We start from the raw sequence: 23,654 nt of genomic DNA, 5'->3' as shown, positions 1-23,654 counted from the left end.
TTCGACAATTTGCCTACAAAGTGGTGACCCTCGCCCCATCCTTGTTTGTCAATTACTTAGCATTTCATGGAAGCTGCTTTTATACCCAATCATGGCATCCACCTTTTCCCAATTAGCCTGCACACCTGTGGGATGTTCCATATAAGTGTTTGATGAACATTCCTTAACTTTATCAGTATTTATTGCCACCTTTCCCAACTTCTTTGTCACGTGTTGCTGGCATCAAATTCTAAAAGTAATGATTATTTGCAAAAAAAAAAGTTTATTAGTTTGAACATTAAATATGTTGTCTTTGTAGCATATTCAATTGAATATGGATTAAAAATGATTTGCAAATCATTGTTTTCCGTTTATATTTACATCCAACACAATTTCCCAACTCATATGGAAACGGGGTTTGTATTTTCAACAACTTACATCTCTAGATCAACTTCAGATTAAAAATGAATATTTTTTAATGTATTTTTTTGTCAAAGAAAACATCTATTTTTTAAGGCAAAAACACAAAATATGCATAAGTTTCTCCTAAAAATATGTCAAAGTATAGTATTTGATGTGAAGTAATAAGAGCTATAAATAGGTGAATTCATAATAAATATTACTTTTGCGGGTGATAAATAGATCAAATCATAACATTGATTTTGATTCAATATTGTTTTTGAGCAATGACTGTTAAAAAAAATAAAACCAAAGCAAAATGACCCCACTCATAAAAATGTTGAATATAAGTCAACATTTATTTTAAATTTTCAACACTTAAGTCTGTAGATCAACTTCAGATCTCCGTCATTTATACAATTATATTTTTTTTGAAGTTTTGTTTCTTTTGCCTTTTTTACCCAAAGAAAACTTAAGTGTTTTTTAAGGTAAAAACACACACTCTGCAATATTTTCTTCTAAAAATATGTCAAAGTGTAATATTTGATGTGAAGCAATTGGAGCTAAAAATAGGTGGATTCATAATAAATGTTACTTTTGAGCAATGACAGGAAAAAAGACAGAAAAAAACACTAACATTCTTTGGGATCCAACATTTTTTATTTTTTACTTTTGACACGTCATCAACTTTAGATTTGTCTGTCGGTTATACGTTTTTATTTTTTTGTTGTTTTGACCTTTTTTGTCAAAGAAAACTTAAGTGTTTTATTAGGCAAACACACAAAATATGACATTTTTTCTCCAATACATATTTCAATGTGGAATATTTGATGTGAAGTAATTAATCTCAAATATGTCAATAATTCACAACCACATTGATTTTGATTCATTAATATTTTTTGAGCAATGACTGTTAAAAACAAAAAAATACACTAATGGTCTTGTGAATCTAAAAGGACCCCACTCATAAAAAAATTAAATATAAGTCAACACTTAAGTCTCTAGATCAACTTCAGATCTATATGTCGATTATCAATCAATCAATCAATCAATGTTTACTTATATAGCCCTAAATCACTAGTGTCTCAAAGGGCTGCACAAACCACTACAACATCCTCGGTAGGCCCACATAAGGGCAAGGAAAACTCACACCCAGTGGGACGTCGGTGACAATGATGACTATGAGAACCTTGGAGAGGAGGAAAGCAATGGATGTCGAGCGGGTTTAACATGATACTGTGAAAGTCCAATCCATAATGGATCCATCACAGTCGCAAGAGTCCAGTCCAAAGCGGATCCAACACAGCAGCGAGAGTCCCGTTCACACCGGAGCCAGCAGGAAAACATCCCAAGCGGAGGCGGATCAGCAGCGCAGAGATGTCCCCAGCCGATACACAGGCGAGCAGTACATGGCCACCGGATCATATTTTTTTATATTTATATTTTTTAGATAATAAGTTTTTATTTTTATTTTTGCTTTTTTGTCATAGAAATGTATATGGCAAACACACAAAATATGAAATATGTTTCCCAAAAACATTTCACGGTGGAATATTTAATGTACTTAGAGGCTTAAATATGCCAATAATTCAACATTTTTTGAATAATTATAATTTTTTGAGCAATGACCGTTTTAAAAAAACAAAACCACTAAAATTGTCGGTGACCCGAAAGTTAACTATAAGTCTTAAATTATTATTATTATTATTTACTTTCAACACTTACATCTTTAGATCAACTTCAGATTAAAAATTTTTTTTTTTTTTTTTTTATCAAAAAAAAACGTGTTTTTTAAGGCCAAAACACAAAATATGCAATATTTTCTCCTAAAAATATTTCAAAGTGTAATATTTCATGTGAAGTAATTTGGGCGACAAATACGTCAAATCATAAAAATGTTTAGCTTTGATTCAATATTTTTTTGAGCAATGACAGAAATGAAAAACACTAAAATTATGGGGGATACAAAAGGGCCCCACTCATGTTAAACATAAGTCATATTTTTATTTTTTTACTTTCAACACAACTTCAGATTTACTCGTCAGTTATAAGTTTTAATATTTTTATGTTTGCCCTTTTTGTCAAAGGAAACTCTTTTATATGGCAAACACACAAAATATAAAATATTTTACCCCAGACATATTTGATGTGAAGTCATTGCAGTCTTAAATAAGTCAATAATTCATAACGTTGATTTTGATTCATTATTATTTTGGAGCAATGAAAAAAGACAAAGTCAAAAAACATGTTTGTGTTATTAGAGACAATATTGGGACTGTTTTTCCTTACATTAACTGTTAAATTGAAATGGTGGTGTTACAAAAAGAGCTGCGGTTCACCTTGCTAGCCATGTTTGCTACTTGCAGGACACGTTGGTGCTCCTCTGCCTTGTGCTGCCGTCAAGCTGGTGGACATTCCAGACATGAACTATTTCGCCAAGGACGGAAAAGGAGAGGTCAGAAGGTTTCTATGACGACACTACGTCCACTTTCCTCATCTTCCTGCTCTGCTGTCAGATCTGCATCCGCGGCCCCAGCGTGTTTAGGGGCTACTTGAAAGACCCCGAGAGGACAGCCGAGGCCTTGGACGCTGATGGCTGGCTGCACAGTGGTGATGTTGGCCAGTGGCTGCCAGTAAGATGATGTTCTTCTTCTCTTCGCTCCTTCTATCTCAGCTGTTTGATGACTCTGCTTCATCTCCTTCACTCCTCTCATAAGCTCAAACACCTTCTCAGGGTTGGACCTGAGGCATGTGGTTTTTCCCTCTATAGTCGCAAATCCGTTTTTTTTATCTCGGTAAAAATATTTAAAATTATTTTCCGTTTTTCCTTTCTTTTTTGCGACCTACAATGTGTGTTAAAATCTTGATCCGTCTCTTTGCCATACCTGCCAACAACTATGGTTGTCCCCTAATGAGTAGGGTTTTTGATCATCCAGTGGTCAAAAGTAGGGTTTGCCATTTAAAAAATGATCAAGTTAAAAACTGAAGCTACATAGTGAAGCAACTCCACGGGCTGGGGACAAACTATACATCAATGATGATTGGATGGTTTACGTATAAGAACATCCATGATTGTTTGTTGTTTTTGCTATGGTGAGTCACCATTGGTTAAGATGAGGGCAAAACATTTGGGATAGGCCAATCAGAGACAAGATAGGGCGGGTCATGGAACCAGGAAGTGAAATCACAACAGCCATCCCAAATGACGACGAGCGAGTCATAGTAGAGAAGAGAAATTTGTTTATTAAAAACACTAGTGGAAGATGGCAGAGGGATTCTCTTCTTTGGATGCTTCTTTTAGACATGTAGACCACGTCCAGGAAACCCACAATGTGTCTACTTGGACACATTTGGACATCTGGCTAAAACATTCATTTGACTTGTTTACAATGAATGCCCAAATCAAAACTGTTTGCCGGATGGAAAAATGTCATTATTGTCTTTATTGTAACAACAAATCTTAGGGTACATGAAACATATTTTTATCATTGTAATTCAGTCCTTAAATAAAATAGTGAACATACAAGACAACTTGTCTTTTTGTAGTAAGTAAACAAAAAAAGACTCCTAATTAGTCTGCTGATGTATGCAGTAACATATTGTGTGATTTATCTACCTATTATTTTGTCTGCATTAAGAGGGACAAACTGTAAAAATGGATTATTAATCCACTTGCTCATTTACTGTTAATATCTGCTTATTTTCTGTTTTAACATGTTCTATCTACACTTCTGTTAAAATGTAATAACCACTTATTCTTCTCTTCTTTGATACTTTACATTAGTTTTGGATGATACCCTATGGGTTAGGAATAGGATGACACTTCAACTTCATATGTGAGTCAAGGCAGGTGACCAAAAACTTTTGGCAATATAGTGTGTCTGTGTATATATATATATATATATATATATATATATATATATATATATATACGAAGTGGCTGGAGATAGGGAAGTCTGGGCTTCCCTGCTTAGGCTGCTGCCCCCGCGACCCGACCTCGGATAAGCGGAAGATGATGGATGGATGGATGGATATATATATACACCGTATTTCCCTGATTTGCCGCCGGGTATATATTATCCGCATGCCTCGTTTTACCGCCGGGTCAAACTAGTTTTGCTAAATAATTAGCGCATGCTTAGGATTACTGCCGGGTCAAACTTGTTTTGCTAAATAATTAGCGCATGCCTCGGTTTACCGCCGGGTCAAACTCGTCATGTCACGAGTGTGTAACACGGGTGGGAAATAAGCCATATTTCCTCTCATGGCATCCCCTCATATTACCTGCGCCGTTTGCATGTTTAATCCCGTGAATTTTACACAGGCGCTCACGTGACCCGCTGCAGTCTATCGCGCTCTTAATAATCCAGCGTTCCAAGATGGCTGCCAGGTGCGGTGGCTAAGCCTGGGGACATCTGAAGCCGGTATGTTTTAAAGTTGTCGTTTGCCTGCATATCGTAAAAACAACCGTCCGACATTTTACAACTAATTATAAATTTATAGGTGCCGGCCATCAGGGCCGAGTTGCGATGAGAGAGTGTGGCGATTTTAAGATATTAAGCTGAGTTGGTAAGTGAATTTGTTCGCTAATAGTAGCTACTAGCCGTACCCATGTATTTTCTATGGGCGGTTAGCATCGGGTTTTAATCCCGTTTCCTCCAATGTTTCTGATCCGATTGAATTTATATTTATGTTGAGTCTTTATTTTGGGTACTTACATACGGTTGATTGATTGAAACTTGTATTAGTAGATTGCACAGTACAGTACATATTCCGTACAATTGACCACTAAATGGTAACACCCGAATACGTTTTTCAACTTGTTTAAGTCGGGCTACACGTTAATCAATTCATGGTACAAATATATACTATCAGCATAATACAGTCATCACACAGGTTAATCATCATAGTATGTACATTGAATTATTAACATTATTTACAATCCGGGGGTGGGTTGAGGAGCTTTGGTTGATATCAGTACTTGAGTAATCAACAATTGCATCAGCAGAGAAATGGACATTGAAACAGTGTAGGTGTTAGTAGGATATGTACAGCAAGCAGAGAACATAGTGAGTTCAGATAGCATAAGAACAAGTATATACATTAGAAATACATTCGATTATTTACATTAGGTTATTTACAATCCGGGGAAATGGGATGTGAATGGAGGAGGGTATTATTAAAGGGTTGAAGTTGCCTGGAGGTGTTGTTTAAGAGCGGTTTTGAAGGAGGATAGAGATGCACTTACATTTACATCTGTTGGGAGTGCATTCCACATTGATGTGGCATAGAAAAGAAGGTGACTGAGTGTTGTGGCGTTTTAAGGCCCTCTGCTTTTTTATGCTACATCATAACGTTTTGTTTTTTTAATTAAATGTGCTTTTCATGATGGTATCCTTACATCACACTCAAATTTATAAGTGCAGGCCTAAATTTACCGCATGCCTTTGGTAGGAGAGAGGAGGTTTTAATTGCCGCCCAGGCGCTAATTCAAGGAAATACGGTGTATATATACAGTATATATATATATATATATATATATATATATATATATTTATCATCTATATAAACATATATATATATATTTATCATCTATATAAACATATATATATATATTTATCATCTATATAAACATATATATATATATATGTATATATATACAACTCAGGGTTTCACGGTGGCAGAGGGTTTGGTTAGTGCGTCTGCCTCACAATACGAAGGTCCTGCAGTCCTGGGTTCAAATCCAGGCTCGGGATCTTTCTGTGTGGAGTTTGCATGTTCTCCCCGTGAATGCTTGGGTTCCCTCCGGGTACTCCGGCTTCCTCCCACCTCCAAAGACATGCACCTGGGGATAGGTTGATTGGCAACACTAAATTGGCCCTAGTGTGTGAATGTGAGTGTGAATGTTGTCCGTCTATCTGTGTTGGCCCTGTGATGAGGTGGCGACTTGTCCAGGGTGTACCCCGCCTTCCGCCCGACTGTAGCTGAGATAGGCGCCAGCGCCCCCCGCGACCCCAAAAGGGAATAAGCGGTAGAAAATGGATGGATGGATAAATACAACTCTATATATATATATAGAGTTGTAATGATATAGTAAAAAAACAACAACATTGTGTGGTACATGACACAGGACATGTAAGTGTCGACAAGGTTGGAAGGTAAGAATACTTCCAAGGTCAAATATGATGTAGAAATGCATCCAATTGCAGGAAGTGGAGTCTAGATTTTCAAAATGTTCTTTTTTTTAATCAGAGGTTGCTCACCTCCCTGTATAGTAAAATGTTAGCATGCTAATGTTAGCATGGGAACAGTTAGCTTGCATAAAACGTGAGCATGCTAGCTCTTTAGCTTCAATCAACGTTCAGAGCACAGATAGCAGGCCCATAAAAATGTCCGCTGGGATTTTCCAGTTCATCAGCGTTATTAATCATGATGAATTAAAATGGTAATTTAACGATGAGATGTGAGTATGTGCTCCTACTCCCATCTACTGTCTACTTTTTATTTTTTTAATTTAATGATAAGATGTGAGTATGTGGGGCTTCACGGCGGGAGAGGGGTTAGTGCATCTGCCTCACAATACGAAGGTCCTGAGTAATCCTGGGTACAATCCCGGGCTCATGATCTTTCTGTGTGGAGTTTGCATGTTCTCCCTGTGAATGCGTGGGTTCCCTCCGGGTACTCCGGCTACCTCCCACCTCCAAAGACATGCACCTGGGGATAGGTTGATTGGCAACACTAAATTGGCCCTAGTGTGTGAATGTGAGTGTGAATGTTGTCTGTCTATCTGTGTTGGCCCTGAGATGAGGTGGCGTCTTCCGCCCGATTGTAGCTGAGATAGGCACAAGCTCCCACCGCGACCCCAAAAGGGAGTAAGCGGTAGAAAATGGATGGATGAATGTGACTATGTGCTCCTACTGCTATCTACTGTCTACTTTTTTTAGTCTGTGCTACAAAACAGGTAAAACAGCAATTCAGTATTTGTTTTCCAATTTTTGTGGCAATCCTTGGGTTTTGGAGGTGAGAGTCACCGGGAACACTTAAAACATTGATGACAAATTCATAAAATTACAAGTTGATTAAATTGTTATTGAATGAAACTTTTGCTGCAACTTTCTGAAGAAGCTTCTGTGGATATAGGAATTTAAAGCTTTGACAATCACCAATAAGTTTTTTTAATATATATTTGTGTTTGTGTGTGTGTGTGCGTGTGTGTGTGTGTGTGTGTGTGTGTGTGTGTGTGTGTGTGTGTGTATGTGTATACATATATATATATATATATATATATATATATATATATATATATATATATATCTCCATCCATCCATTTTTATACCGCTTAGTCCCTTCTGTTTTGCGGGGCGGGGGGTGTATATATGTGTGTATATATGTATCCATCCATCCATCCATTTTCTACCGCTTATTCCCTTTCGGGGTCGCGGGGGGCGCTGGCGCCTATCTCAGCTACAATCGGGCGGAAGGCGGGGTACACCCTGGACAAGTCACCACCTCATCGCAGGGCTGTATATATGTATATAGATATATAGATACATATATGTACAAACCCCGTTTCCATATGAGTTGGGAAATTGTGTTAGATGTAAATATAAACAGAATACAATGATTTGCAAATCCTTTTCAACCCATATTCAATTGAATGCACTACAAAAACAAGATATTTGATGTTCAAACTCGTAAATATATATATATATATTTTTTGCAAATAATAATTAACCTAGAATTTCATGGCTGCAACATGTGCCAAAGTAGTTGGGAAAGGGCATGTTCACCACCACTGTGATACATCACCTTTTCTTTTAACAACACTCAATAAACGTTTGGGAACTGAGGAAACTAATTGTTGAAGCTTTGAAAGTGGAATTACCATATTTCCTTGAATAGCCGCCGGGGCGCTAATTAATTTAAAACCTCTTCTCACTCCTGCGCTTATTCAAGGCATGCGGTAAAAGTAAGCAGGCGCTAATAATTGTAAAACTTCTTCTCACCCCTGCGCTTACCAATGGCATGCAGTAAAAAATTGAGTGTGATAAAAAAAAAATATTTAAAAAAATATTCCTCTGCGGCCGCGGGCCGGTGTTTGGGTACCACTGCCCTACAAATGTCATCGCAACCGTCTTTACACAACGCTATCTGCGTGTCAACCGGACGCATGCATTTCGCTGCTTCTCATACGAGATTGCAATGCATACTTAGTCAACAGCCATACCTTTTACACTGATGGTTGTGATATAAACAACTTTAACACTCTTACTAATATGTGCCAAACTCTGTGAACCCACACCAAACACATTTCTGGAGAACATCGGCTCTGTAACACATTATAAACGCAACATAAGAATTACCCACAATGCCATCCATCCATGACTCTTGGCTATGTTATACATGCGCCCCACAACCCCGCCCACCTCAACCGGGGGGGGGTCGGTGTTAGCGGGGTGTATAATATAGCCACGAGTCATGGATGCATGGCATTGTGGGTAATTCTTATGTTGCGTTTATAATGTGTTACAGAGCCGATGTTCTCCCGAGATGTGTTTGGTGTGGGTTCACAGAATGTGGCACATATTAGTAAGAGTGTTAAAGTTGTTTTATATCACAACCATCAGTGTGATCTGTATGGCTGTGGAACAAGACCCCTGGTTTACACATAGTGAAAGCAAAAAATAACTCCTCCGCCATTTTGAAAATGACGATGGGGGAAGCGTCATTCGTGACGTCACGAACTTGACCTGGCGGTAAAAGTAAGCATGCGCTCATAAATTTGGGGAGTGAGTTTGACCCGACAGTAATTCAAGGCTTGCGCATATTACATGCCTGACAGTTACTCAAGGAATTACGGTATTTCCCATTCTTGTTTTATGTAGAGCTTCAGTCGTTCAACAGTCTGGGGTCTCCGCTCTCTTATTTTATGCTTCATAATGCGCCACACATTTTCCATGGGAGACAGGTCTGGACTGCAGGCGGGCCAGGAAAGTACCCGCACTCTTTTTACGAAGCCACGCTGTTGTAACATTTGCTGAATGTGGCTTGGCATTGTCTTGCTGAAATAAGCAGGGGTGTCCATGAAAAAGACGGCGCTTAGATAGCAGCATATGTTGTTCCAAAACCTGTATGTACCTTTCAGCATTAATGGTGCCTTCACAGATGTGTAAGTTACCCATGCCTTGGGCACTAATGCAACCCCATACCATCACAGATGCTGGCTTTTGAACTTTGCGTCGATAACAGTCTGGATGGTTCGCTTCCCCGTTGGTCCGGATGACACGATGTCTAATATTTCCAAAAACAATTTGAAATGTCGACTCGTCAGACCACAGAACGCTTTTCCACTTTGCATCAGTCCATCTTAGATGATCTCGAGCCCAGAGAAGCCAACAGCGTTTCTGAATGTTGTTGATAAATGGCTTTCGCTTTGCATAGTAGAGCTTTAACTTGCACTTACAGATGTAAAGACAAACTGTATTTATTGACAGTTATTTTCTGAAGTTTTCCTGAGCCCATGTGGTGATATCCTTTAGAGATTGATGTTGGTTTTTGATACAGTGCCGTCTGAGGGATCGAAAGTCAAGGTCCTTCAATGTAGGTTTCCGGCCATGCCGCTCACGTGGAGTGATTTCTCCAGATTCTCTGAACTTTTTGATGATATTATGAACTGTGGATGTTGAAATTCCTAAATTTCTTGCAATTGCACTTTGAGAAACATTGTTCTTAAACTGTTTGACTGTTTGCTCACCTAGTTGAGGACAAAGGGGTGTACCTCGCCTCATCCTTTCTTGTGAAAGACTGAGCATTTTTTGTCAAGCTGTTTTTATACCCAATCATGGCACTCACCTGTTCCCAATTAGCCTGCACACCTGTGGGATGTTCCAAATAGGTGTTTGATGAGCATTCCTCAACTTTATCAGTATTTATTTCCACCTTTCCCAACTTCTTTGTCACGTGTTGCTGGCATCAAATTGTAAAGTTAATGATTATTTGCAAAAAAAAAAGTTTATCAGTTTGAACATCAAATATGTTGTCTTTGTAGCATATTCAACTGAATATGGGTTGAAAATGATTTTCAAATCATTGTATTCCGTTTATATTTACATCCAACACAATTTCCTAACTCATATTGAAACGGGGTTTGTATATATATATATATATATATATATATATATATATATATATATATATATATATATATATATATATATATATATATATGTATATATATATATATATGTGTGTGTGTGTGTATATATACGTATACATATATGTGTATGTATATATATATATATATATATACATATATGTGTGTGTGTGTATATGTATATTCATATATATGTGTATATACGTATACATATATGTGTATGTATACATATATGTGTATGTATATATATATATATATATATATTAATATATATGTATATATATATATATATATATATATTCATATATATATATATATATATATATATATACATATATATATAATGTCCAATGTCCTCTGCCTAGTGTGTTGAGTAGTGATGGCATGTGTTGTCCTTGTTAGAAGACATGTTTACATGTTTGTGTACATGTTTGTCTTTCACCAGAACGGTACGCTGCGTATCATCGACAGGAAGAAGCACATCTTCAAGCTGTCCCAAGGAGAGTACATCGCTCCTGAGAAGATAGAAAATGTTTACCTGCGCTGTCTACCTGTGCTGCAGGTCTTTGTGCACGGAGATAGTCTGCAGGTAAGATGCACAGCACCTGTGCGATTAAACATACATGCTAGTAACAGCACCTGTGCAATTAAACATACATGCTAGTAACAGCACCTGTGCAATTAAGCATACATGCTAGCAACAGCACCTGTGCAATTAATCATACATGCTGGTGTGTCATAATTACAAGACTTACAATGTAAACACTTTGTAGGGCGCAACATAACACATTTTGCTTCATGGAACAAACTGTAGGAAATGGATGGATGGATTAAATAAGCTACTTCCCAGTTAAACAATATACCATTGATAGCCTATACAGCACTGCCATCTATTGTCTTGGAAGTGCAACTACATTGCAGATGTGATCATAAAATAAGATAACTAGACAACAAAGTTATCATTAATAAAAATAAGATAACAGCACAGTTATTATCAAAATAAAATAACTGGACAGGACAGTTGTTAAAATCAAAATAAAATAACTGGACAGCACAGTTATTATCATCAAAATAAAATAACTGGACAGGACAATTATTATCATCAAAATAAAATAACAAGACAGGACAGTTATTATCATCAAAATAAAATAACTGGACAGGACAGTTATTATCATCAAAATAAAATGACTGGACAGGACATTTATTATCATCAAAATAAAATAACTGGACAGGACAGTTATTATAATCAAAATAAAATAACAGGACAAGACAGTTATTATCATCAAAATAAAATAACAGGACAGGACATTTATTATCATCAAAATAAACTAACTGGACAGGACAGTTATTATCATCAAAATAAAATAACTGGACAGGACAGTTATTATAATCAAAATAAAATAACAGGACAGGACAGTAATTATCATCAAAATAAAATAACAGGACAGGACAGTTATTATAATCAACATAAAATAATTGGACAGGACAGTTATCATCAAAATAAAATAAATGACAGGACAGTTATCATCAAAAGACAGGACAGTTATAATCAAAAAATAGTAACTGGACAGGACAGTCATAATCAAAATAAAATAACTAGACAGGACAGTTATTATCATCAAAATAAAATAACTGGACAGGACAGTTATTATCATCAAAATAAAATGACTGGACAGGACAGTTATTATCATCAAAATAAAATAACTGGACAGGACAGTTATTATAATCAAAATAAAATAACAGGACAAGACAGTTATTATCATCAAAATAAAATAACAGGACAGGACAGTCATTATCATCAAAATAAACTAACTGGACAGGACAGTTATTATCATCAAAATAAAATAACTGGACAGGACAGTTATTATAATCAAAATAAAATAACAGGACAGGACAGTAATTATCATCAAAATAAAATATCAGGACAGGACAGTTATTATAATCAACATAAAATAATTGGACAGGACAGTTATCATCAAAATAAAATAAATGACAGGACAGTTATCATCAAAAGACAGGACAGTTATAATAAAAAAATAGTAACTGGACAGGACAGTCATAATCAAAATAAAATAACTAGACAGGACAGTTATTATAATCAAAATAAAATAACTGGACAGGACAGTTATCATCAAAAAATAATAACTGGACAGGACAGTCATAATGAAAATATAATAACTGGACAGGACAGTTATTATCATCATAATAAAATAACTGGACAGGACAGTTATTATCAAAATAAAATAACTGGACAGGACAGTTGTTATCAAAAAATAATAACTAGACAGGACAGTCATAATCAAAATAAAATAACAAGACAGGACAGTTATTATCATCAAAATAAAATAACTGGACAGGACAGTTATTATAATCAAAATAAAATAACAGGACAGGACAGTAATTATCATCAAAATAAAATAACAGGACAGGACAGTTATTATAATCAAAATATAATAACTGGACAGGACAGTTATAATAATCCAAATAAAATAACAGGACAGGACAGTAATTATCATCAAAATAAAATAACAGGACAGGACAGTTATTATAATCAACATAAAATAATTGGACAGGACAGTTATCATCAAAATAAAATAAATGACAGGACAGTTATCATCAAAAGACAGGACAGTTATAATCAAAAAATAGTAACTGGACAGGACAGTTATAATCAAAATAAAATAACTAGACAGGACAGTTATTATCATCAAAATAAAATAACTGGACAGGACAGTTATTATCATCAAAATAAAATGACTGGACAGGACAGTTATTATCATCAAAATAAAATAACTGGACAGGACAGTTATTATAATCAAAATAAAATAACAGGACAAGACAGTTATTATCATCAAAATAAAATAACAGGACAGGACAGTTATTATCATCAAAATAAACTAACTGGACAGGACAGTTATTATCATCAAAATAAAATAACTGGACAGGACAGTTATTATAATCAAAATAAAATAACAGGACAGGACAGTAATTATCATCAAAATAAAATAACAGGACAGGACAGTTATTATAATCAACATAAAATAATTGGACAGGACAGTTATCATCAAAATAAAATAAATGACAGGACAGTTATCATCAAAAGACAGGACAGTTATAATCAAAAAATAGTAACTGGACAGGACAGTCATAATCAAAATAAAATAACTAGACAGGACAGTTATTATAATCAAAATTAAATAACGGGATTGGACAGTTATCATCAAAAAATAATAACTGGACAGGACAGTCATAATGAAAATATAATAACTGGACAGGACAGTTATTATCATCATAATAAAATAACTGGACAGGACAGTTATTATCAAAATAAAATAACTGGACAGGACAGTTATTATAATCAAAATAAAATAATTGGACAGGACAGTTATCATCAAAATAAAATAAATGGACAGGACAGTTATTATCATCAAAAGACAGGACAGTTATAATCAAAATATAATAACTGGACAGGACAGTTATTATCATCAAAATAAAATAACTGGACAGGACAGTTATTATCAAAATAAAATAACTGGACTGGACAGTTATCATCAAAAAATAATAATTGGACAAGACAGTCATAATCAAAATAAAATAACTAGACAGGACAGTTATGATAATAAAAATAAAATAACTGGACAGGACAGTTATTATCATCAAAATAAAATAACTGGACAGGACAGTTATTATCAAAATAAAATAACTGGACTGGACAGTTATCATCAAAAAATAATAATTGGACAAGACAGTCATAATCAAAATAAAATAACTAGACAGGACAGTTATTATAATAAAAATAAAATAACTGGACAGGACAGTTATTATTATCAAAATAAAATAACTAGACAGGACAGTTATTATCATCAGATCATTTTAGCTCCTTCAACAATCAATATTTATTCACACGCACAACAGAACAGAAAATTGTACCTGTATCAGTTTCAAATGTGATTGGTATCCTTCCCTAGTGCAGTGGTACACCTCCAAAACCTTCAAACACTATGATGATACATAATGGTCCGATTCCATCTTGATATAAGCACAAAACAAAACGAAAACATCCGATACCAGCAGTCCTATTTGTGTGAAGCCAATCAACATCTAAAAGTGGGTGTGTCCCCATACGTTTTCTCTTCCGATATAATATCGTTATCAGAGCCTTAAGGATTGGCCGATACCAATATCTATATGATACGATATCAGAACAAATCATAGAATATGGTAGTGTGGGATGTTAGTGACACCTAATGGCCACAACGATTCCTTAAATTAAGCTCAGTATGCAGTACATCAAATGATGCGGACACGTTTGCTCCTGGATACTTTCTAACATGCCTGGATACCGTGTATGTGTAATTAATATGCAAATATAATTAGTTGACACCTGTTTATTTTGACAGATGCGTTGTTTTACACTGCAATATTGTTCAATGATGTCTGGCTTGCGTGCTTAACCGTTGTGTAGCTGCTTGCTCCTGGTAGCCTACAGCCTCGCATGTTTACCTTTTGTAAATGACATGACTAAAATAAAAAAGACCAACCTTGTGTGCTATCGTACTTGAATGTATCCAGTAACAAACGTGTCTGCATGATTCAACTTACTAATGGGTTTTTAGGACCACTAGGTGTCGCCAAAAAACAATTCCCACTCTAAATTAATTAATTACAGCATAATAGTTAAATAGGTCAAGGTTTTTCATAACGACAATTGTTCCCTGACTCATTTTACTTTTCCAACATTCCACACTCCAAAATACCACAGGAATGGAAGATTCCTGCTGATATTGCATCATTTTAGAATCGGTATCCACCAACACTCAAAGCTCCAATATCGAGACCCCTCTAATAAAGAAGCAGTTCTGGTTGTGAAAGTACTGACCTGTGTTCTGTGTGCAGTCCTATCTGGTAGGTATAGTCGTCCCAGACCCTGAGGTGATTGGAGACTGGACTAAGGAGCGAGGACTTGTGGGCTCCTATGAAGAACTCTGTCAAAACCCTGTAAGTTGTCATTCTTGCATTTTAGTCGGAAATTTTGACCCAAATGACAGAATATGTTTTGTGTTGGTCGAGTGACAAATATTGCTGTAGCATCGGTATTTTTACTTCAAAGTGTTGAACCATTGTTACCAATATTAATGTTGGTCTAGTGACCAATATTACTGTAGTATTGGTATTTTGACTTAAAAACTTTTAATTGAATTACATAGAATATGTTTTTTGTTGGTCTAGTGACCACTATTTCTGTAGTATTGGTATTTTGACTTGAAAATGTTCAACCAAATGACATAATATCTTTTGTTTTCTGCCTAGTGACCAATACTGCTGTAGTATTGGTAGTTTTACTTAAACACGTTGAATTAAATGACATAGAATATGTTTTGTGTTGGCCTAATGACCAACATTACTGTAGTATAGGTATATTTACTTGAAAATGTTGAACCAAATGACATATAACATGTTTTGTTTTGGCCTAGTGACCAATATTACTGTACAACTAGGGGTGTAACGGTACATGTATTTGTATCGAACCGTTTCGGTACGGGGGTTTCGGTTCGGCACGCGGGCGTATCGAACGCGTTTGGAAGCAGAAGTCTTCACAAGCTGCTCTGCTTTTTGCCTCTGTCTCTGCCTCATTGTCCCGCCCACACAACCCATCTGATTGGTTACATACAAAGCCAATCAGCCAATCAGCAGTGCGTATTCAGAGCGATGTAACAGCCAATCAGCAGTGCGTATTCAGAGCGATGTAACAGCCAATCAGAGCGATGTTGTCAATCCTTTGGCATCGAGCAGAGATATTCGTTTAGCAGGGGAGGAGCGTACTCTACCCAAATTATAAAAAACACTTCCCAGTCACAATTATCACAAACATCACTATGAGCCCGTTGACCTTCTAGAAACTTAAACTGCAGCTCAGCTCGCTCACAGTATAGGCTTGAGATGAAGGCTAAATAGCTTTTAGTGTAACGTTAGCTCATTTTGCTGTGTGTGTGTGTGCGTGTGTGTGTGTGCGTGTGCGTGTGTGCGTGTGCGTGTGCGTGTGCATGTGCGTGTGTGTGTGTGTGTGTGCGTGTGCGTGTGTATGTGTGTGTGTGTGTGTGTTAGGGGCAGCAAAGCCCTGTCTGTCTGTTATTTCATTGAACTCCATTGTGTTTAGGGATGAATAGTTTCTCCTATTGTAATTGTACTAATTTCCAGCTATAGTTACATGAATCATTAGTAATGCAGCAGCCTAGTTTTGAATAGCAGGTTCCCTGCTATCACATGTTGATAAAAATACAAAATTTCATAATAAAAGTCAACTACAGGCGTCCCAAATGCTGTAATAAATTAAGCATGATGAGTTGACATTAAACAGTTTCAATGGAAACTGTTTAATGTCGCACTTTTTATACGTAGAAGAAAGGTTTTGTCATTTTATTTAGTCAAAGCAACAACTTGAGGCAGTTTAATGTTGAATAACGATGGTAGAATTATTATAGTGTTCCCAATGTTAAAAGGATAAAGCCATTGTTTACAAATTTGGTAAATAAATAACCAAAAAATTTATATTTTGTTGTTTTCTTACTGTACTGAAAATTAACCGAACCGTGACCTCTAAACCGAGGTACGTACCGAACCGAAATTTTTGTGTACCGTTACACCCCTATGTACAACATATGTTAACTGTACAACATTATGAACATATGTTTACTGTAAAACATGTATGTTTACTGTACAGCATTATGAAAGTATGTTTACTGTACAGTCATGAAAGTATGTTTATTGTACAACAGGTTTGTTTACTGTACAGCATTATGAACGTATATGTACAGTGCACTGTGTATGTTTACTGTACAACATTATGAAAATATGTTTACTGTACAACTTTATGATAGTCATTTACTGTACAACATGTATGTTTACTGTACAACATTATGAAAGTGGCTCCTGTGTGTGCTGGACAGGATGTGAAGGCAGCCATGTTGGAGGACATGAGGGCTGTTGGCAAGAAAGCAGGACTTAAGTCCTTTGAGCAGGTGAGGTTGACTTAAGTCCTTTGAGCAGGTGAGGTTGACTTAAGTCCTTTGAGCAGGTGAGGTTTGAGAAGGTGAGGTTGATTTATGTCCTTTGAACAGGTGAGGTTGACTTAAGTCCTTTGAGCAGGTGAGGTTTGAGCAGGTAAGGTTGACTTAAGTCCTTTGAGCAGGTGAGGTTTGAGCAGGTGAGGTTGACTTAAGTCTTTTGAGCAGGTGAGGTTTGAGCATGTGAGGTTGACTTAAATGCTTTGTGCAGGTGAGGTTGACTTAAGTCCTTTAAGCAGGTGAGGTTGACTTAAGTCCTTTGAGCAGGTGAGGTTTGAGCAGGTGAGGTTGACTTAAGTCTTTTGAGCAGGTGAGGTTTGAGCATGTGAGGTTGACTTAAGTCATTTGAGCAGGTGAGGTTTGAGCATGTGAGGTTGACTTAAGTCATTTGAGCAGGTAAGGTTGAATTAAGTCCTTTGAGCAGATGAGGTTGACTTAAATGCTTTGTGCAGGTGAGGTTGACTTAAGTCCTTTGAGCAGGTAAGGATGACTTTGTCACGTTCGGAACGCATTGAGATGCGTGGAGGTGTCAACTCGAGATGCATGAGACCAGACAAGCAAGTTAGCAGGTAGGAGCTGGATTTGATATATAAAATGATAAAAGAACACTGGTACAATGGCAAAAGAAAATGCGTGCAATGCGCGGGGAGCGAGGCTAACATTAGCACTGAGTAAAAGTCCAAAAGCTGCGCGTGTCGTGCGCCCAAAAGCTAAGGTGGAACTTAGCAAGCCAAAAACAGGACCAGATAATTGAACGTGCGTGCTGCATAAAGCAAGTGAAGAACTCAGGCAGAACAAAGGGAGGAGGCAGGTATAAATAAAGAAATGGTAACCAAGGACAGGTGTGCGCCGGGCGCCAGTGCAGGTGGAATAGATGACGAAACCATGGTGACTAATATAAACAAGGAAGTGCACTAACTAAGAATCGGAAGAGTCAAACCATAAACAAGAAACACAAAAGACTCAAATATAGACAAAAGATGTGATCCGGGAATTAAATCCCAACAGACTTAAGTACTTTGAGCCAGTGAGGTTGACTTAAGTCCTTTGAGCAGGTGAGGTTGACTTAAGTCCTTTGAGCAGGTGAGGTTGACTTAAGTCCTTTGAGCAGGTGAGGTTGCCTTAAGTCCTTTGAGCAGGTTAGGTTTGAGCAAGTGAGGTTGACTTAAGTCTTTTGAGCAGGTTAGGTTTGAGCAGGTGAAGTTGCCTTAAGTCCTTTGAGCAGGTTAGGTTTGAGCAGGTGAGGTTAACTTAAGTCCTTTGAGCAGGTTAGGTTTGAGCAGGTGAGGTTGACTTAAGTCCTTTGAGAAGGTGAGGTTGCCTTAAATCCTTTGAGCAGGTGACTTTGACTTAAGTCCTTTGAGCACGTGAGGTTTGAGCAGGTGAAGTTGACTTAAGTCCTTTGACAAAGTGAGGTTTGAGCAGGTGAGGTTTACTTAAGTCATTTGAGCAGTTGAGGTTTGAGCAGGTGAGGTTGACTTCGGGTCCTTTAAGCAGGTAAGGTTGACTTAAGTACTTTAAGCAGGTAAGGTTAACTTAAGTCCTTTGAGTAAGTTAGGTTTGAGCAGGTGAGGTTGCCTTAAATCCTTTGAGCAAATGATGTAGACTTAAGTCCTTTGAGAAGGTGAGGTTGCCTTAAATCCTTTGAGCAGGTGATGTTGACTTAAGTCCTTTGAGCACGTGAGGTTTTAGCAGGTGAAGTTGACTTAAGTCGTTTGAGCAGTTGAGGTTTGAGCAGGTGAGGTTGACTTAGGTCATTTGAGCAGTTGAGGTTTGAGCAGGTGAGGTTGACTTAAGTCCTTTGAGCAGGTGAGGTTGGCTTAAGTCATTTGAGCAGGTGAGGTTGACTTAAGTCATTTGAGCAGTTGAGGTTTGAGCAGGTGAGGTTGACTTAAGTCCTTTGAGCAGGTGAGGTTGGCTTAAGTCATTTGAGCAGTTGAGGTTTGAGCAGGTGAGGTTGGCTTAAGTCATTTGAGCAGTTGAGGTTTGAGCAGGTGAGGTTGACTTAAGTCCTTTGAGCAGGTGAGGTTGGCTTAAGTCATTTGAGCAGGTGAGGTTGGCTTAAGTCATTTGAGCAGTTGAGGTTTGAGCAGGTGAGGTTGACTTAAGTCCTTTGAGCAGGTGAGGTTGGCTTAAGTCATTTGAGCAGTTGAGGTTTGAGCAGGTGAGGTTGGCTTAAGTCATTTGAGCAGTTGAGGTTTGAGCAGGTGAGGTTGACTTAAGTCCTTTGAGCAGGTGATGTTGTCGCCGGCCTGGCTGCCAGACATCCCAAAGTAAAGTGCTGACTCCTCACTTCTCCCGCAGGTGAGAGACCTCCACCTGCACTCTGACACCTTCAGCGTGGCCAACGGCCTCCTGACTCCCACCCTGAAGAGCCGACGTGCTGACATCCGCCGAGTCTTCCAGGAGCAGATCCACGCCATGTACAGCAAGACGTCATGTGACTAAGACAAGCTTTCAGTTTGCAAACACTCTCACAGAATACTAGTCAAACTTTTTCTTCCCAAGTCAGCTTAGAAACTTCTTCAAAATATATTTAAAGTCTATTTTTACTCCCTTCAAAGCCTAACAGGACATTAAAGTCCATGTTTTGGAAGGATGTCAAAAAAAAAAAAAAAAAAAAAAATATATATATATATATATATATATATACATATATATATAAATATATAAACATATATATATATATATATATATATATATATATATATATATATATATATATATATATGCATATATTTATATATATATATATATACATATATATGTATATTTATATATATATCCATCCATCCATCCATTTTCTACCGCTTATTCCCATTGGGTTCGTGGGGTTACTAGTGCCTATTTCAGCTACTATATATATATATATATATATGAAGAGTTCATACGCAAAAACCGATAAACGCCATTTTGATAAAGTTTAGCCCAGCCTCGGTAATATATAGTCCGCCACTTCTATTGTGGTATACCAAAATCAATTTGTTTATATCCGTTTGCCCAACCAGCGCTGCAGTACGGGATCACGTGACTAACAAAATGGCGGCGCGCACGGAATCACCCAGTGTTGTTATCCACGCATGAATAATTTGGAAGCTTCTCCTGTGAACAATGTTAAGCCAGCGAAAAAAACTGACGTGTTGAAGTAATTATTTGATGTTGGCGCTAGCACGCGTGTCCGTGAGTTTTACACCGCTGCGTTAAACGATGTTGTCGAGCATGGAGCTAATGTCGATAGCGATGATGAGTGAGCTGTTATCTGCACAGGAGTGTTTTTGATAGGCAAACCAGGTTGAGCATTTGTGCTTGTTTTATTAATAAAACATTGTCTTCATTGCAACACTGTTTTTTTGTTTTTTCATTTTGTGCTGAAAAGCACAAGGTAAATATGTGTGGTCACAGTTCCAAAAAAGCATGTCCGGTTAGCAAGTACGAAAAAACAATGTTCGCAGGGACAGCTAGATTTATACGTACCAAGGGATCGAAACTGTTAAATAATGAAGTAAATAAATGTGAACAGTTGTTACCTTGAAATGTGGCTTTCGATAAATTTCACGTTCTGTTTTTTTCTCTATCTTTATCTTGAATATTATGCGAAATAACGACCGCAAAGAAAACGATTTTGGAGATATCTGTTTTTGCAACATATCATAATTTGGATATATCTGCTTTTGACGTAAAACCACATCAAACACTCTTACTTGAAAGCCATTCATTACATCAGCATTTCTTAAAAGTTTAGGCTTTCATGACTTGCTTATGTTGATATTAAATAAACCATTGTACGCTTGTACATGTACCGGCAACACCAGCAGGCAGAAAATCGTTAATATACAGAATCGGTCAAAATGGATTTATCTGCTTTTGCATATGAACTCTTCATATATATATATATATATATATATATATATATATATATATATATATATATATATATATATATATACTGTAGGCTTGGTGTTCCTGGGATTAAAGCCCTCACCATTTTTTTTTTCTTTTTATTTCCTTTCAAACCTCAGTCCTGAACAAAAATATCAAGATTTTGTTTCTTATTTCGAGCCTTTTGAAGCCCTTGAGATGACATCAAGTCAAAGGTTTCCATTCGCAAACGTACTCTGAAAACTGATCTGAAAGTCTTCAAAAAAAGAATAAAATTTTATTTTTTCAAAAAACATTACAGAGAACTGAAGTTTGAGTAAAAAAATCTGAACTGTTTTATGTCCTGTTTGTCTGAGAAGAATTACAATTTTAACCCGTCGAGGGTTAGAAATACGAAACGTAACGTTTTTCTCTTGGAGCCTTTTGAAGGCCTTGTGATGACATCATGGCAAAGGTTTCCATTAGTGAAGGAAATCGTGTTATAAAAATATATACACTCATTGAAAACTGACAGGGCTTCACGGTGGGAGAGGGGTTAGTGCGTCTGCCTCACAATACGAAGGTCCTGCAGTCCTGGGTTCAAATCCAGGCTCTGGATCTTTCTGTGTGGAGTTTGCATGTTCTCCCTGTGAATGCGTGGGTTCCATCCGGGTACTCCGGCTTCCTCCCACTTCCAAAGACATGCACCTGGGGATAGGTTGATTGGCAAGACTAAATTGGCCCTAGTGTGTGAATGTGAGTGTGAATGTTGTCTGTCTATCTGTGTTGGCCCTGCGATGAGGTAGCGACTTGTCCAGGGTGTACCCCGCCTTCCGCCCGATTGTAGCTGAGATAGGCGCCAGCGCCCCCCACGACCTCGAAAGGGAATAAGCGGTAGAAAAATGGATGGATGGATGGATGAAAACTGACATGTTATCAAAAGGCTTTTAAGAAGTAAAAAAAATCAAAATGGTTTGGTATTTTTGTTTATGACTGAAGTTTGAGCACTCAAGTAAAACAACTAAAATATTTTAACGCCCTTTAATAAAATGTTAACTGTCATGTCTTGTTTGGCTTTGAAGATCATTCAAATTGAAAGTCCCCAGAGAGTTAAAAATAAACACAAATATTACAAAGGTATTTTATTTATTTTTTATTTAGAACCTTTTGAAGGGCTTTTTGTAGCGTTTGTTAGACGCCATGTCTCGTATAAACAACAGAATAATATTACTAATGTTAGCATACTTCTAAGCTGGCAAAATGCATCATATTTTAGGTGAAACGTGCTAGGTTGCTAATGTATTTTATGTTAACATTTTAACATTTGCATGCACCCATAGGGGAAGCTAGTATACGTTCAAGACGGCGCCAAGTATCAAAATTCATGATTTTTAAAGTTGGACATGTTAAAATGCTAGCATGAAGCGTTGGCATGCTATCATAGAAGTTAGCATTCTTCAAAGGCGGCGCCAAGTATGAAAATTCCTGATGTTTTAGTGAGTAAACTAATACAAAAATTTGATCTAAGATCAATTAAAAAGTAAACAAAAACCATGTTTGGTATTTTTGTTTAAGAATGAAGTTTGAAGAAAAAAAAAGATTTCAAGCTCTTTATAAACGTGAACTTGTATGACCGCTTTGCTTTTAAAAAATGATTCTAATTGAATTTCCCCTGAAGGTTACCGGGATTTTTCAGTTCATTACGATTGTTAGTCATGAGCTTTATAAAAACATATATCCATATATGTATTTGTATATATATATATATATATATATATATATGTATATATTTGTTTAGATTAATGTATAAATGTGTATATGTATATATGTGTGTGTATATATATATATATATATATATGTGTGTATATATGTACAGTATATATGTCTGTATGTGTGTGGAAGAGTGGCCGTGCGCAACCTATGGGTCCCTGGTTCAATCCCCACCTAGTACCAACCTCGTCACGTCCGTTGTGTCCTGAGCAAGACACTTCACCCTTGCTCCTGATGGGTGTTGGTTAGCGCCTTGCATGGCAGCTCCCTCCATCAGTGTGTGAATGTGTGTGTGAATGGGTAAACGTGGAAGTAATGTCAAAGTGCTTTGAGTACCTTGATGGTAGAAAAGCGCCAAACAAGTACAACCCATTTATTTATTTATTTATTTTTATGTCTATACATGTATGTGTATATATAAGTAGATGTAT

At 36.8% G+C, this 23,654-nt stretch overlaps 1 protein-coding gene across 4 annotated transcripts in view; it reads left to right on the top strand.

Annotated features, from left to right (window-relative positions):
• Positions 1–20,215, top strand: part of acsl2 (acyl-CoA synthetase long chain family member 2) — a 98,738-nt gene extending 78,523 nt beyond the window's left edge. For 3 of the 4 annotated variants that reach the window (XM_061906069.1, XM_061906068.1, XM_061906067.1), the window contains 6 exons: positions 2,745–2,833; positions 2,895–3,011; positions 10,977–11,120; positions 15,428–15,529; positions 17,479–17,555; positions 19,905–20,215. In XM_061906069.1, the coding sequence (XP_061762053.1) occupies positions 2,745–2,833; positions 2,895–3,011; positions 10,977–11,120; positions 15,428–15,529; positions 17,479–17,555; positions 19,905–20,043 (668 nt within the window). In that variant the 3' untranslated portion in view covers positions 20,044–20,215. Of the gene's footprint in view, positions 1–2,744; positions 2,834–2,894; positions 3,012–10,976; positions 11,121–15,427; positions 15,530–17,478; positions 17,556–19,899 lie in introns of all 4 variants that reach the window. The other variant, XM_061906070.1, reaches the window with a different exon arrangement.
• Positions 20,216–23,654: the final 3,439 nt, after the last annotated feature.

This window comes from Nerophis ophidion, linkage group LG07, assembly GCF_033978795.1.
Source record: "Nerophis ophidion isolate RoL-2023_Sa linkage group LG07, RoL_Noph_v1.0, whole genome shotgun sequence".
NCBI lineage: Eukaryota > Metazoa > Chordata > Actinopteri > Syngnathiformes > Syngnathidae > Nerophis > Nerophis ophidion.
This window is presented reverse-complemented; position numbering and strand designations above follow the sequence as displayed.